At 38.0% G+C, this 17,049-nt stretch overlaps 1 protein-coding gene across 16 annotated transcripts in view; it reads right to left on the reverse strand.

Annotated features, from left to right (window-relative positions):
* Nucleotides 1-17,049, reverse strand: part of CADPS2 (calcium dependent secretion activator 2) — a 322,958-nt gene that overhangs the window by 199,588 nt on the left and 106,321 nt on the right. For all 16 annotated transcript variants that reach the window (XM_074903178.1, XM_074903177.1, XM_074903176.1 and 13 more), the window contains exon 3: nucleotides 14,508-14,840. In XM_074903178.1, the coding sequence (XP_074759279.1) occupies nucleotides 14,508-14,840 (333 nt within the window). The remainder of the gene's footprint in view (nucleotides 1-14,507; nucleotides 14,841-17,049) is intronic.

Raw genomic sequence — 17,049 nt, forward strand, 5'->3', positions numbered from 1 at the left:
TCTCTTGGCATTTGTGATGATTGCACAGATCAACAGGCAAACCCCAGGTTTGTCCTTCCTACTGGTTGAGACTACAATATTCAACCACCTCTCCTGGACAGGATGAAAACCCAAGAAAAACATGTTGTGCTGAGACAGAAGGAAGGAGAATACTGGCAGGTTCTCAGTATTTACAGACATGCTCACTCTAAAGAATACGTGCCACAGATAAATCAAGGACGTCGATGCAAAGCATCATTTTTTATTAACAGGAATGGAAAAATTAAGATCTGTAATATGTCATAATGCAAATCTATTTTATCTAACTGTATCTTGGTTTTCACATCCACATACTGGTGTTCAGGGATGCTGTCAAGATAGACTCTACACACTCATCACAGTGCTGTCTTCCACACTGTAAAAGTCACTCCTCAGTTGCCAACTATGAAAATGCCTTCCTCCCCAACTTTGCCACCAAAACTTATGACTTTCCATAAAAAAAAAAATAAAGTTTAACTTTTATTTATTTTCCACTCGAGCCTTTATCTTGTTATCTGTATGGGTGTTCTAGGCACAGCTAGACAGTGCATAAAGCATTGGAGCTATGCAGAGAGCCTATTTTACCAATCAAATAAAGTATCTTTTAAGTCAGAAATGTAGGGTCCCTAGGCAATCAATGGAGAGACAGTGAAGCCTCTGGAGAGCTATTAAAAGCACTTAAGCAGTCATCTACATGACTACCATAAATACTGTGGAGGTCCCAACTACACTGGTAATCTCTGATGAGTATAATCAAAAGAAATGGGCGTTCTTGTTCTCCCTCTCACCTTCCCCCAGACCCTGCTGAAATAGATATTGGCTGTATCCTTCAATACAAGTTGCTTTCAGGTTCTGTCTAGGGAACACCCTCCCACATCCACCCTAATCAGGAAGTGATGAGCCTTAAATGAGCTATGATTCATGTCCTGATCCTCAGAAAAAGTCTTCCACTCTCCTCCTCTCCCACCCCCTGCACAAAGATTACCATATCTGAGACAATCCAAAGATCAGCATGCAAACATTGTTGGTATATAATTATTTATGTCCTAAATGGGCTCCCAGCATTTTGTATTTTCCTGAAGTTATCCTTGCTTCAGAAGGAAATCCCCTCTCCTTTTGCTTACCCTCCTCACTCTCCAAAAATATCACACAGAATGTTTTCTTGCTTTATTTGTCACTGATTAGATTTTCTTTGGAGTGTTGAAACCGATGGGAATATATGCAATTAGGGCAATAAATGTTAATGAGCATTGTATTAAGTAAGCAAAAGTACCCTGAATGTCATGCCAATATTTTTTTCCCAAATAATTACATGTAGCTGACTTAACTAGATAGAAAACTTAAAATTCAGGCTAACAACTCATAATGGAAGGACTGATCTATCACAGATTTTCCAAAAACTATATACGAAGTTGCTTTCAAAATGCACCATAAAAAAATCAACAGATCAAAACACACTGCTACATATAAACAGTTCGTATTTCAAATAGGCAAAATGTTCCTGTTTAAAGTCCATATTTCTATTTAAACAAATACAATATCTGAGCATATTAGTATTTTTTTTTAAAAAAGCTAGTAATTTCTTCAAGAAAAAATATTTAAGAAAATCAGTGGATAGAAAGAAATATTATTCAATTTTTTTGTAAATATGATGCGGAGAAGCTAGACGATAACAAACAGAATCCCATTTTCTTCCTTTCTGTTCAATTCTGTAGCATCAGCTGATAATATTCTGTATTGCTACCTTTTTCTAGAAGTCAGTGGTATTAGTGATGTGTACATATCTATCCCTGAAAATAAAAATCCAAAATAATTACGGACTAAAAAATAGATTTAATCCAGAAGTTAATGTATAAGAAGGCAAACTTCATCTACAGTTTGTGTTGCACCATGGAAAACTGACTTGCATATCTATGAAGGTTATAATGTTCTGAGTGAGGTCCAGAAGAAAACAGATTATAAACCTTTAGTCTATATTCTGTTTATTTAATGATGAGGAAAAAAGACCTTAACAAGGACGATGAAAAAATATTGCTTAAGAGATGTAGTTAGTATACCCTTAACATGGGGAACTTCTTTTCTGGTGATGTAAGAAAAGAGCCAACATGTGGTTTTGATTACAATCAGCTGTTATTCTTCTGAAAGAGTAATGTAATTAGAAATTTCCCATATTTACAAACAACTTCACTGGTGAAATAAAGCTTAGAAAATAGGTCCAAGAATACCTCATATATCAGTTATCCCAAAAGAAGGAACAGCTCTATTTAGACCAGACTAGAAACTTATTTCTCCAGCTTATTTGAAAATACCTCATGACACAGACTCCATATTGTCTCTAAGGTAACTCTAGGTCAAAGCTAGTCCAGTATTTAAGAAGCTTCATACACAATTTAACTGACCGGGAAGGAAGAGTCTACTTAGTAGTACTCTCTAGGACTTGCCTAGATACCCACTGACAAGGCTTTGATACCTAGCAAAAATATGAACAGTAATATTTAGGTGGTTGCATCAAGACTGTGTATCACTATCAGCTCCTCCTATCAAAATTCTCATCATTTTTTATCTAAGTGCAAGACACAGTGCTTTAGAAATGTTGGTTAGATAGGCAATGCTAAGGTTATCAAGTCCAGCCTCCTACTTGACAACAGCAGATGAGTCAGCTGTGGCTGTGTCAAGCCAAGTTCTGAAAACCTCCAAGATGGAGAATCTGCAAGTTCTCTGGCTGACCTGTTCCCTTTGCTCTGCTACCTTCAGACTTAAGTTTTCCTCCAATGATCATTCTGAATATCCTAAGTCACAGCTTGTGACAGTTAACTCCTGTTACACTATCTGCTACTACACAGTGCCATCATCGTTGCCTTTGAAACTTCCCTCCAAGTTGCTCACAGTAGGCTATTAGACCACCCATTAGACTCCTCTTTGCCAGGCTACACAGGTCTATCTTCCTCACCACTGCCAGGCAGAGAGGAAGAACAACTCCTTGTCTCCTACCTATGCTGCTTTTAACGTAGCCCAGCATTATCTCATCTATAATGAAAGGACATTGTTGGCTTTTACTCAACCTGGCATCCCTCCTGCAAAGCTCTCCCTGTCTCCTGCTCCATCCTTTTCAGCATAGCTGTGACTCACCCACTTGGTTCCTTATCCAGAATCATGCCCAGGGTTACCTTGAGCAAGCTGCAAAACCTTCAACTTCTCCCTGATGAACTTCATGGGTTTTCTGTTATCTTAATGCTCAAGATGACGCTTCACCATCCAGCATGCCAGCTGAACCACCTTCTCCTTCGGTTTCGTACTGTCCACAAATTTGCTAAAGATAGATTTCTGTCTCATCATCCAAGCTGTCAATAAAAATACTGAACTCTGGAGTACTCTGTTCCCAGCTGCCAACTCGGCTTTTAAACCATTGCCTACTGCCCTTTCAGCATTGTGATCTAGCCAATTTTCAAGCCCTCTAAGAGTCAACTTGTCCAGACTATACTTCAACTTACAAACATGAATAGGTTCAAAGTCCTACCGAAGTCAAGATACATTACCATTAACTGTTCTCCTTATTCACAGAGTCATTTCATGAAAGTTAGCAGTCAGGTTGGTCAGGCATTATTTGCTCTTGGTATTCCTGTAAACTAACAGTGATTACCTTTACAGATGTGAAAATGGATTGCAAAAGGTTGTGCTCCAGTCTTTCCAGGGACTAAGGCAAGGCCTATAATTCTCAAACTTTCTGTACAACAGGATGACTTATTCCTGAGGTCTTAGCATGTTTTCTTAAGAAATCAGTGAATTCCTGGGCTCCTTTTCCCCACATTGCAGTTTCTTAAGGGTCTCTGCATAGCAATTCTTTAAATTAGAAGTAACTTCACAGCTTACATTCTCAGCCTTCCTCCAGCTCCTAACTGTCTGCTGGTGATTTTTGCAGCCCAGCTGCTACCTGTGGTCACATTCACCCCCAACTCTTCCCTATTTGTGAGCAGCAGGTCAAACAGCACTAATCCCAACTGCTCCTTTTGTATTTGTGTTCAGAAATTGTTACCAACAGAGTCTAGAAACTTCCTCAATTGCTTGCACAATGCCATGTTAACCTCCCAACAGATTGGTGGCAGGTGTCTGAAATCCACCATGAGGATCAATGCCTGACCCTGGAAGACTTCTTTTAATTGTTAATAGCCTTATCCTCTTGGTCAGGTGGTCTGTAACTGACCCCCACCACAGCATTACCAATGCTACTTTCCCTGCTGATCTCGACCCAGAGACTGGACTTCTTGTTTCTTGTCCAAATAGTGTAAACACTATTATGTCAGCATTAGTGTAGACGCACTTAAGAACATTCTTCTTTCTGGGAGGAATCATTATCACCTTCCTTGTAGCCTTCTACCATCTGTATCTTCTCCACATGCATTGCTTTCTCATTTAACCCCGAGATTAGCTCCTTATCTTCTAACAAACCTAGTTTAAAATCCTCTGTGTTAGGTTAGCAATCCTGTCCATGAACATGTCCATGCTTTCTTGTCAGGTTCATTCTATCACTTCTTACTAGTTCTTCTCAAAACAAGATGCCACAACCAAAGGTCAAAGCCTCACAGATTACATCAATTATACAGGTTGTATGTGCCACCTTGGGCCACCTTTGCTCTCAGAGTCTTACAGTCACCTTTGATCTCCTCAAGGTTACATCACTGGTGCTCACACAGACAAGCAGCAAAGGGCATCAGCTGGAAGGCTAGATAAGCCTCAGGAATCTCTCTGCAACATCACAGATCCACACTAGAAGCAAGTAAAAAGGTCTGGCCAGTAGCTGGGTGCCTTGGTCCTCGACAGGGTGGAGTCACCAAACTCTTAACACTTGTTGCTTCATCTTTTTGCTGGTCCCAGTCCTGTGATCTAAGGTGTCCAACATGCATTCTTCCCACAACAGGACTCACTCATTGTCCTCTGCCATCAGGGTCCTGAACCAGTTTTCTAGATGAACAATTGCAGAGAGACAGGGAGTCATTCTCCTGCTGATGGAAGTTATGATCTTCCAGCTTCCATCCTCCTGGGAACATGGCATGGGAGGAAACTACTAACATCAGACAAGTGGGAAAACACCAGATACAGAAAGTCCGCTATCCATCTGTAAAACATAATAGTTGCTCCAGTATGGGAAAACTGAAATACTGGTTGGATTAAGTTTCCTGAAGGAGGGAAAGGTGTTTCAGGCAAGATCCTGCTGTCTCAAGCCTCCTGAGGAAAGACAGTACAGGGAGAAGACAGTGCCAGATTGATTGAAGCATGATTTTACAGCGCTTCTAGGAATAAAACAAAGCTACTCCAGAAATTGTGTGTACCTTTGGAGGCTCTCTCAGACATGGCTCAGTATTTTATTTCCTTATTTATGGGTAGTCCTAGTGTTCCCACATTAGAAAAGCTTGTCACTGCATGACCAGTTAGGAAAACAGTTTATTTGGAGGTGACGGAGGGACTGACTTTTGTATTACTTCATTTGCAAAGGGTATTGCTTCTGCCATAGCCCCAGAGCGCTTACCATAAAACAGATCCTTTCAACAGCAGCTAGAAGTCAACATTTCTACTAAATATTTGGTATCAATTTTATTTCAGATTTTTCCTGTTTATAGCTAAAATGCATGGAAGTCAATTAATTTGTTATGTCAAGGAACAGATTCCCACAGAGGACACAAAGTACACATGAATCCTGTTTTTACTCTCCTCTAACTTCTCCTTCCCAGTAGCCTGCAAACTTTTAGACTGAGGGTTGCAATTATTTTTCTTCTTTCTACTCATGTTACTTACGAAAAAAGACTTATTTCAGTTGGCCTGAGAATTTTTCATGCCTGTAGCGCAAAACTAAAATGAAGATAATCTACCTACCTATAAAAGACCTACACAGAAACCGGTATTTTCTTGTAAACATGCCAGAAATTTGAAATTATGAACATCTAATCACAAAGCAGACAGCCTCAGCAATGACACCAGACTGAATCTAGATGATATGAACAACTACTTCTGAGTCTTGTAATATAAAATACGGGAATGACAGGCCAAGGAGCATCTCCCTGCATGACAACTCTTCTGTTGAGAATCAATCCTCTTTTAGGGTGAGAAGGTGTCTGGGGTGGAAAGCTTGGAAGATCAGAGGTTGAGAGATTAGATCATAGAGATTAGGACAGCCTCAGCAGAAAAGACAGTAGAAAAGGTGACCTGAGAGTTCTCTCATTTTTAGGACAGCCACAAAAACACCTCCATAGAGGATAAAAAAAATAAACACACAAACTATAGCAATTCAGGGAGCTGCAGATCGCTTGGCCATTCTACATAGACAATTACTCTTGCATAGGACAGTCTATCTTCTATTATGGCTGTACTTTTATATTTCTGTTTAATATATGTATCTACCATATATATTAGCTGGCTCATTTCCAAATTTACCTACATCTTTCCCTTTGGAGTGACTGGGGTGCAGGAACCCATCTGAACCTTCTCCAGGCAGCCAGTTGCAAAGAAACTTCCTATCAAGAAGGGAGAGCTAAAAGGGTTCTCCCTTCAAAGATCACAAAAATGGGGGGAAAAAAGCAGCTAAGTTTCAGAACAAAACATTCAGTACCAGTGAGTGAGAGGGATATGGAAACATAGCCTCCTTCTTTTACTGTGGCGTTTTTAGCTGCTACTGCTGGTTTCCCACTGGCTGCTGAAGACACCTCGGGACAAAAAACCCAGCAGAAGAACAAACCTAAATAATACAGAATACTACCATGTCTTAAGCAGAACAGGTAAAAAAAATCATGCTACAGGTCATTAAGTTATTCAACTTGCTCATAAGCATTAATTCAAATGCACATATAGGCTAGTAATCAGACACATCAATAAACTTAACCATCACTCTGGAAATGTGGCTCTAAAAATTATTTGTTTTCTATTTATTTACCTAAGACACAGAATCTCTCCTTAAAAACAAAGTAAGAATTTAAAAAATTAATACAACAGCCTTTGGGAGAAAATATTTATTTTTATTGCTTAATACCAAAGTAGAGGAACTTTATCCTCAGCTGGTAATATTAAACATGATGAGTCAAATGCACTGGCGATGTTAATATAAGTGTAAGTTAAATGCTGGATATATCTGGCTTCGAGTGTTGAGACAGCTTAATTCCACTGGATCTGGAACTCAAGAGAATGTCAAAACAGCATTAATTACCTCATGAAGGTTCCAAAATAATATTTTAGGGGAAGAAACACAGGGAAAGGTAAAAAAATAGAAGCAGCTTAAAAAGATCAGCTTTAACAAAGCCAAACCCAACTTCATCTTTTTTTTATGCTACTATGCCCATTCTGCTGCTGTTTTCCTGCACTCACTGAATGCCAAAGACAGTCTTAGAAAACAAAGCAGCTTGAAAGAAAGATCTGCAGCCAAAATCCCAATGCTGATGAATTCAATCCTCAGAGGAGGCACAAGATAGGATATGGGTAATTCTCAGCTTCTCCCTGCTTATTCTCAGTCGAGCCTGACTTACCTCTTGTGTCAAGAAAGGTGATATACAGGAGAAAAGGCCTCGAAGGATGTTGACTTAGAAAAACCAAGTAAATTCACTACTCTGTGAGTGCTGGTAGTCTCTTAGGCTACTAGAAACCATACACGTCCAACTCCTTCACACAGATGCAAAACGAAACACAAGAACAGATGCCACAATATGCACAGAGTGCTCTACAACAGAAACATCCACATGTAAATTTTGTCTTAAAAGAGATTAAAAGTGAAAAACTATCCCTCGATGTTTTTCCTTAACACTTATATCGAACAAGTAAACCTCTGAACATTTTCATGGTTTTCAGATGTCCCACTCAAGTCTTCCTTTTAAATGTAGATGTCAAAGCCAATTTTTCTCACCCAATAGCTGACTGTGAGAAGGATACTGCAATAGCTCAAGCACTGAAAATGTATTACTGTTGCCAACACATTTCTCTCTGGTATTTTCTCAGCATTCCTTCAACTAAAAAGAAAAATATTTTTACGTACTTCCCGATTATGTAACTTGCAAGGCTTTTAAACATTGTTCAGAGTCAGGTATTTAAACATGCTAAAAAAGTAACTTGCTTCTCTGAGGTTGCTTTAATATTCTTTCCATCATTCTTCTATCATTAGATTAAATAAGAACAAATAAACGGCTTTTAGGGCAATCAGAGACTTTTTTTCCAAAGTAAACTCTGCTATTACAGAAAAAACACTTGCTTACAGGAGCTAAAACTCTCCCCCGCCCACCCCCACCCCCCCTCCATTTACATACCATCAGTGTGTGTTAACAGACCTGAATCACTTGGGGGTTCCAAGACTTCCTTTTTCATTGGAAGTCATGTTATTAAGCTGAAACTCCAAACTGGCCTGATATATTGTTAGCTTAGATCTGGATTTCTCATTATCTTATTACAGAAGTAATCTCAGGAGAAATATTTGAGGTTGCAGCACTATTTTCGAAAGCACTGAAACTTTTGTCTTAAGCAAGATCTCTCCAGACCTCTTGAACAAATGAAGCACCTCAGCAAAAGAAAAAATTAAAAAAGGTAACTGTTAAAATAACTTCATATTAAATTACTACGTGCATGTAATCGAGTGACATCTCATGAAGAAAAGACAACATCAAAATCCTGTGAGAAATGACAACTTATTTCTCCATTGAAATATTTGGTTTGAATTATTTTGCTCTCTCTCAAGAACAGACAGCAGCAGATCTTTTTTCCCCTTGAAAACAGGGAAAAATCAATCAGAAAGCAGATTCTGTTATGAGGAGGAGGGCATGGGAAAAAATATGTTCTTGTATTTACAGGTACTAGAAATCAATAGTGTTTATGTGTGAACAGGCCTGAAGTGTGAACATTTGAACATTTCTGTTATCAGAGGCATGAAACACTTTTCAGGTTGACAGACACACATGACAATTTTAAAGCACTGACCTGCTCTGTAAGGAAGCATATTGTATTGCATCATGTGTGCAGAAACTTTCTAGACTCACATTTATCATATAAAAATGCAGTCAGCACCTAAATACTAGCCATAACTTTATAGCCTCCCACAGTCACACAAAATTACTAGTTTTCTACTCCTAAGAGATCTCCCATACCATTGAAGTCCCTTCTGCTCCCTGAGAGCCCAGACAGCTTCTCCCCTCACTCCTGCCCTACCTGCTGTCTACTCTGCAGTCTCTACAAAACTGCCTTTATCTACAGAGCAAATAAACCCCACCCCACGCTGGGGTCATACATTGGCTACCCAGTAGTAACCTCTTACCAGGTGATGCCTGAAGGGAGCAAATCTTCTGTATAAAGCAGGTGATCAGCGAGAAGTTGTCTGGTGGTGTCTCTTTTTTTTTAAAAAAAACAAACAAAAACAACAAACAGGAGAGTAGGAATATCTTGGACCAGGTATAAGCACATTTTCAGCCCAGAGGGATGTTTAAGACATCAGTGGATGTCTTATCTAACACCTGACGCTACCTTGAAAATATAGCAATGGACCTTGCCGACATTTTTCAGAGGTTACTTTGTTGTATCAGGTACAATTTATCATGAAATAAGTAAGGACAGTCATTGGTGACCATTGTAATGATACTGGCTCAGCTGAAGCCAGGATCACACTATAACATCTCACAGAGCCAGCATCTTCTCTTTTGACTAAAAAGACTCAGATATATATACTGCATAACAAAGATATATATATACTGCATAACAATATGCGTTCTATAATATACAGCCCAAACTTTTTTTTTTTTCCTGTGCCTTGCCTCAACTTAAAGAATTAATGAATCTGCTTATGTTTTGGTCTATATACTAAGTGGAATCTTAGCACTTGTTTAATTATTTCAGGAAGAAGACTGTCAACTCTACATTGAAACTTTCTGTGAAAAGATATCATTATTCTTTGTGCTTCATAAAGTTGCATTTGTCCCCATAATTTATATAGGGTATGAAAGTTTCTAAGAGAAATATCCAGAAGTATGGGAAATTCTGTGATTCGTGACATAACTGCACTACTTTTCATGATTTTACTGAGGAAAGGATCAGAACTACAAACATTCAAAATTCATGAAGGCCTTGTTGCAAATTAAACTGCCCTTAATTTGACTTATTTCCAAGACTGCATAAATTAACTGGACTTCAGTGAAGTGCTGGGTGAAAGAGTCCACTTCTATTGAGCACCATAAGCAGACTTCAGTTTAGGAGAAATTCTTGACAGAAAATATTCTCATAATTAAAAATACAAAAATTTATTATGGAAGATACAATATAGTTCATCAATCTCAATATTAGACACTTATACAAAGAGATACATCTCGTAAAAGCTAAAGATAGCAAAGGATGTAAACCAGACGCAATACAAGGCTTTTAAACAGAAAATTGTATCTTGCAGCAAAATACCATCTAAAGCTATTTCCAGAGGAATTATTTTGTGGTTGATTCCCAAAAAGTTGACAGTAGAAGACTTAGCAATTAATTCTTCTTACAAACTGTTACATTATTCTCAAAATTATTTATTACCTATCAGAAAAGAAAATGCGACTTGCAAGAACTCTTTTCATTATGAAAATCAGTGTTGTTCTCTCCTCTCTACACCCAAGACAAGGGGTTTAGATCAGCCAAAAAAGTCAACCTTATAAAGTTAATTTCAAAATAAAATAAACTCTCTGTGGAGTTATGATTTACCTGGTACAGAAATTCTGGTACTGGTGAAGTGGTATATTAATAGTACATGACCACACATCAGTCAGAGTCTGACTTTCAGTTTGACTTTCTGCGTCAAAGTTATCCTCTACATCAGTGAATAATTAAAAAAAGTCTATATCATGTTTGATCTCTATAAATCAAAGAAACCGTAACAACTCATTGCAGCCAGGCATCTCAAAATCAAGTCAAGGAGCTCATTAAGTTCCAGCTAACTGGCAATTTCTGTATCATAAAACACATCTCAAGACAACACAATGTAAATAAAAATCAGTTGAAGGTGGTAACACAAAACTGAACCTTATAATCACAAAGAGATATAGGTAGTTGGCAGCAGCTGCTGTCCTTGCTCTAAACTGTAAAGTTGAAAATGAGATCATAGAAGTCTTCAACATCCTAATGTGAACGTGCTGCTAATGTTCACTACCTAAGGACAAGCTTAGGCATTTAGTGTATGCTAAAAGATTGTGACAAAAAGTCATTCAATAAAAAATGCATAAAATTCTCAAATCTATGTGGACTGTGTTTGACAATGTCAGAGAGCTGCTCTATTACTATTAATTTTATTTTTGATTAAATTCTTGTGCTGATTGAATGAACACTGTTTCTCACTGGTATCACACAAAAGATGGAAAGTAGCAACCTGTGTGGACCCAGCGTAACCCACACTCCAGCAGAACTGTCTGATGAGCTGCTGCAAGATACCAAGGGTTTAAGAATTGAAGGGAATGCTCTATTTAGAACAGGCTGGGGAGCAAAAGCTGCTGAAAACCAATAAAAAGTTTCTAAATGCATAGGTCACAAGGAGGAGACTGGCAGACAATACTTCCTACTGTTACAAATAGCATCCTTGTCTGCTTAGCAGCCCTGTAGGTGCAGCGTAATTTATTCTTATCATCGACGTTGTAATACATTTTTCTGTTTCCTATTTCCAGAAGGCTGGAAGGAAAAAAAAAAAAAAAAAAAAAGGAGGGGAAAGAAAAATACAGATTTTTCTGCACAAAATGGAACTGTATGATTTGCTGTTAAGGGCAGCTGTTTCTCAGAGCTGCAGAATACACAGAATTTCATATATCTGATTCTCTGCTAGAAGCAGAGGCTAGAAGCCAATTCATCAAAACCTCTATGAAAAATACAATTTTAACATCTGTTTGGACTTTCACTTATCTCACTGCTCCCAGGCACTATTGATTATCATTATCTGCAAGTCTCTAGTATTCTAAACATCAGCAGCAAAGGAAATGAAAGTGAGCATTTTCATACAAAGACAGATAGAGGCTTCTAGGGCAGAAAGAAAACTGCTGGTGCTGACTGAAATCCGACTCTAACTTAATCTCATCATCTATAAATACACTGTCAATAGAAAGGAATAAGATACAGCCTAAACTATTTATTAAAACTATAATGAGAAATAAGGAATTTCACCAAAGGAGAAAAGGCATTACATTATCAGAGACTGGTTGCTGTCTGCCATACACTTCCTAGGAAGGCTATGTTGTCGGTTTCTTTGCTACAGGCTTTGTCTCGTACCTTTGGTATATTATGTGGTTGACTGGACCACAGGAACAGGATATGAAATGTATGGTTGGTAGCAGCTCTGTGGAGAACATAATCAAAGTTTTTGCTTTAGCACAGTAATCTCATCCTTGCCTTGGAAAACTATAATCTTCAGAAAACTAGAACCCCAAATAAGAAGGGTACAGGCTTGAAGCCTTTCCCTCTCCATTCTTCCCAGCTTGAAATATGTAGGTGATTCTGTATCTGCTCCCAAAGAAGTAGGCCTCCCTTTCTTCCCCTCCTCCAATACCTATACAAATCCAGGGTAAACAATGGGTATTTTGGAGACTTGCACAGGAGATTTTACAACCTTCAGTGCTCAAAACCAGGAAGAGCAAGAGAAGAGTCTTATCTTAATGCCATCCAGGCATCTTTGCACACATCAGGATGACCAGTCAGTCTTTATCCCTTCTACCTAACACAAGATTATTTCCTCTTTAATTTGCAATTCAAAAACTAGAAAAGAAGATCATCTCATGCTCAAAATGCTACCATTGGTAGAAAACAAAAATGAGTCACTGCCATGTTTCAGACTCTCCATAGGTTGTGGACCAAGAACAGACAGAAAATTGTTGCTATTTTCCAAGTAGTTTTGTTCCATCAACTTTCCTACAATTAAGAAACAAAGTAAAGAAGTCTTCAAGTATACAGATACAAGAACCTAGTGGACTGTATCATCAGAATCACTTCAAGAATAAGGGAACAATTTTTTTGTTTGTGTTCCTCTAGCATAACGCAGACTAACAGCAGATTTTGACCATTCACAGTGACATATAAGGTTAAGATTTAGCAATCATCAGACACCAGAGGAGGAAGGAATCCATACAGAGTTTCTACTGTAAGTAGCAGGTTATCTATTCTGAGGGAAAAAAAAATTTAATTTTTCATGTTTTCAGATATTGGAACAGGTTGCTCAGAGAGTTTGAGCAGTCTATATTCATTCTTGTAAATTTTAAGACCTGATTGGTTAAAGCCCTCAGTAACCTGGTCTGTCCTTTTGGCTGACCCTGCTTTGAGGAAGAGGTTAAACTGAATGATCTCCTGAGGTTTCTTCCAAACTGAATTATCCCATGCCTCTATGTTCTATTGTACAAAAAACACAAATAAGCAGGATTATCCCCCAAGATTTCAGTGCTGCTTCATCCTGTTACCAACCTGCATATCCCAGAGGTTAGCTTCATGACTAACATGTATGTGAATTAAGAGACAAAAGGAAAAGGATGGGGCAAACTAGAAAAAAAGAATGAATATTTTCTATCTCTTTCGATTCAAAACACTGCTCATTCAGAAGTCTCCTTCCACCCTGTTGGTAAAGAGCTCACAGTGAAAACAGGAAGCTCTCAAAATTTCATGCAGAATATTATAATTTTTCATTACGAAAGTTGGATTTACGACCCTGAGAATCATTAGACGCAACAGATGTTTCAATCATGGAACAGTTACATGATTTCATGACACACTAATCCAGAAATGAAGTAGGCACAATGTCCAAGATTCCTCATTTGTTCCTATATTAGGATGGTGCATAACTACAAGCCAACCTTCACCATAATATATAAAAAGCAGATTAGCTGTAGTCTGGTGTACTATTTTACAGACAGTGTAGAAAGCTACGGGAGCTCAGTTTAAACGCTACATCCATGCTAGTTGGTTGCAAGACTTTCAAAAATACCTTGCTTTTTTCAGCTTTCTCCTCCCTAAGTAATCACTAAATTACAGTTGCATCACTATGAAAACTGGCCAGATAAAATATTTTTACATACCATTTACACTACTGATTAGTGATAGATTACACATAAATCCAAATACAACTGCTTAACAGACTGGCTGTCTTGGCCTCAGTAATTTATGGGGAACATCACTGTTATCCAACAAAGCAACAAAATAAAAACGTGAAAATCAGCTTTGTAGATAGTGTTTGAAATGAAGCACACTGAGTTCTAACATACCAAAGGTATATAGACCATAGAACATTCTGCAGAATCACCCAAATCACTGGAGTTGTAAAAGGTCTTAGGAGATCTCTGTAGTCTGGCATACCATTTTTCCAAGTGCTCTCCAGTGATCAGATGATGCAAAGATTCCTTTCTGAGGGGTCTCATCTCCTTGGACTGTGGAGATGTACTTAAAAATAAAGGCTTCTACACACAGGGAGGAAGCACTTGACCTATTGGCAGGGGGGAGATATTTTGGACACAACAGAACCGAGTGACACCAATACTTACTTGACAGGCATTATAAATCAACTGATGTTCCAATTTTTTGATCCCTAGAATCTGCTGAAACATTTCATAAAGCTGTTCCTTGCTCAGAATCAGCTCCGATACAGCACTTAAGGCCATTCTATTCGGCTGTTTGCAAAAGTCCTCTTCTCCCTTGTATATGGCATCATATTTGGCTAGCCAAGAACTTAACACTGTCTCTTTGCTTAATCCATCAATTTCCGGCAAACTTCGGACTCTCTTTTCTATGTTTTTCTTAAAAACATCTCTGAAGTCATTTGCAGAACATCCTCCACTGTGGACCATTCTTGCAACTCGGTCACTCTTGAGAAATACCTTTTAAAATAAAAGATGAGGAAAAAAAAGAAACAGAAAAAGTTAGGCGTGGACACAAACACAAAACAATCCCTTATAAATAGATTACAAGCTAGTATTTTGCTTCTATGCAAGATGGATTTATAAGAAAGAATTAAACAGGTCAAGTTTGCTATATTTGCAATAGAGAAACAAGTGACCACATTGAAAAAGTAAGTTTCTGCATTGAATAAGTACTTAAACTAGGTAGCTTTTAAAGCATTTATGCACAAATTTACAATAGCTAAGCTAGAATGAAGTTTGAATTAGCAGCAGCTTATTTGAAACTTACCTACGAGATTTAATTAATCTTTTCTCCATGAAAAGCACAGAAGTCTAAAGTTACTTGCAAGTAACTCATGGATGAGCTACACAGTCTCAAACGATCTTTAAACCAGCCAATAATCTCATGGAAGATGAGTCAGAAATCCAGGAAAAAAAAAAAAAACAAACAAAAAAACCCCAACAAACCAAAACCAAACTAGATAAATACTACAATCAATATTAACACTAGAGAGAAGAAAGACTCAAAGATACAAGAACTGATTCTACTACTGTAGATACAGTAGTGGAGACACAATACAGGATTCTCTGTATAAAAAACCCAAACAAAAACCAACACAAAAACCCTCTCCCAAGTACACATACTCTTAAGATATGACAAGGCAAATTACAACAACAAACCAAGTAAATCAGCATCAGCATTCTGCAAGAATTTTTCAGTGTTCAAGGATGGTTGCATTCATTTCTTCTATCATGGGACTTGGCAAGGTTGATCTTTCCAGCCACTGCGTGTGGCCAGCTCACTTCTAGCAGCAAGTCTCGTGAACCTGTTCCTATACAACATGCAACCAACAAAAAGATGACCACTGCAGCATGACCAGCTGTGTCAACAACAGATATCTGCCTTGGATAAGAGATAAACTGAATCATGCCATTGAACAGATAACTCAGGGAGAATCACCTGGCTTTCTGCAGCAGAGGGAGATGGGTTGAGGCCCTCCACCCTGCAAGGCTTGACTGCTCAGGGACTGCTTGGGTGCCAACCAAGCACATCTGAAATTCAAAGAACAGATGTGATACCATGTAGTCTAAAAATATTTCCTATCCATCACACTTCTGGCTGTTTGCTCTCTTCAATCAGATGCTATGAAGTGAAAGATGAATTAACTATGCATTTTCAGATAGTCATTTTAGTCACCAAGAGCTATGAAAACACAATGAATGGAGATGATAGCACAGTAGAGCTCTGACTCCATATGCTATCGCATGTGGAAGACAGTACACCTAACAACCAACCTAAAATACTAATGTGCTTCATTTGGAAAATACAAAACAGAGAGTAGGAGAGGAGCTAAAAAGCTGAGCAGTGCACAGGTTTAAAGAGATAAAGAAAAACATACTCTAAAAGTTTCAGTGCTTGTTGATGCATCCCTGTAGCATATTTTAAAATGCAGTTACTTACAAAATATATCTTTCAACAGATATCCTAACTGACATTTACAGAAGACTGCAGATTAAGCCTAAAACTACTTGCCCTAACAGATTACTCAAAAAACCCATCATCAATATCTGCTAATCACATTTTATGCTCTAACTGTACCATGATGGATTTCCTTTTTTGGAAACATAAGTATTTAAGGTTAAATTCTTATCTGTAACAGGACCTGACATGGTTACTGTCAATTAATGACGATATTAATTTCCTCAAAATGGCACACAAATATCGAATCTCATTTCCAAATACGTAATTATCAGAAACTCCATTTAGCAATAAAACTTATCAACACAAACGGGTACAAGGATATCAAGCCTTTCCTTGTTTTAATGGTCTGCAATTACAAATCATTCATTCCTCCAACAGCTTAACTGGAAAGCAAATAGAAAATATTTTCAAGAAGATGACTTCAAACTAACTTCAGCTACTTTGTACTGTTCATAAACAACATTAAACCTTCCATCACATTAGTTTGCATACCCAATGAGAGAAAGCAGATGCAGAAGGGTGAAATAAAGAATATTCATAGGCTCTTCCCACCCAAAATCCAAGATTACACAACCCCATGTATTGCTAATATAACTGGGTCAGTCTAACAAAACAAACAAAATTCTCCAAAATACACACTGTAAGATCATCAGAATTCACCTTTCAGCACCTTCTTTCAGTTACATTATTCAAAACCATTAAACC

This window comes from Athene noctua, chromosome 3, assembly GCF_965140245.1.
Source record: "Athene noctua chromosome 3, bAthNoc1.hap1.1, whole genome shotgun sequence".
Lineage (NCBI taxonomy): Eukaryota > Metazoa > Chordata > Aves > Strigiformes > Strigidae > Athene > Athene noctua.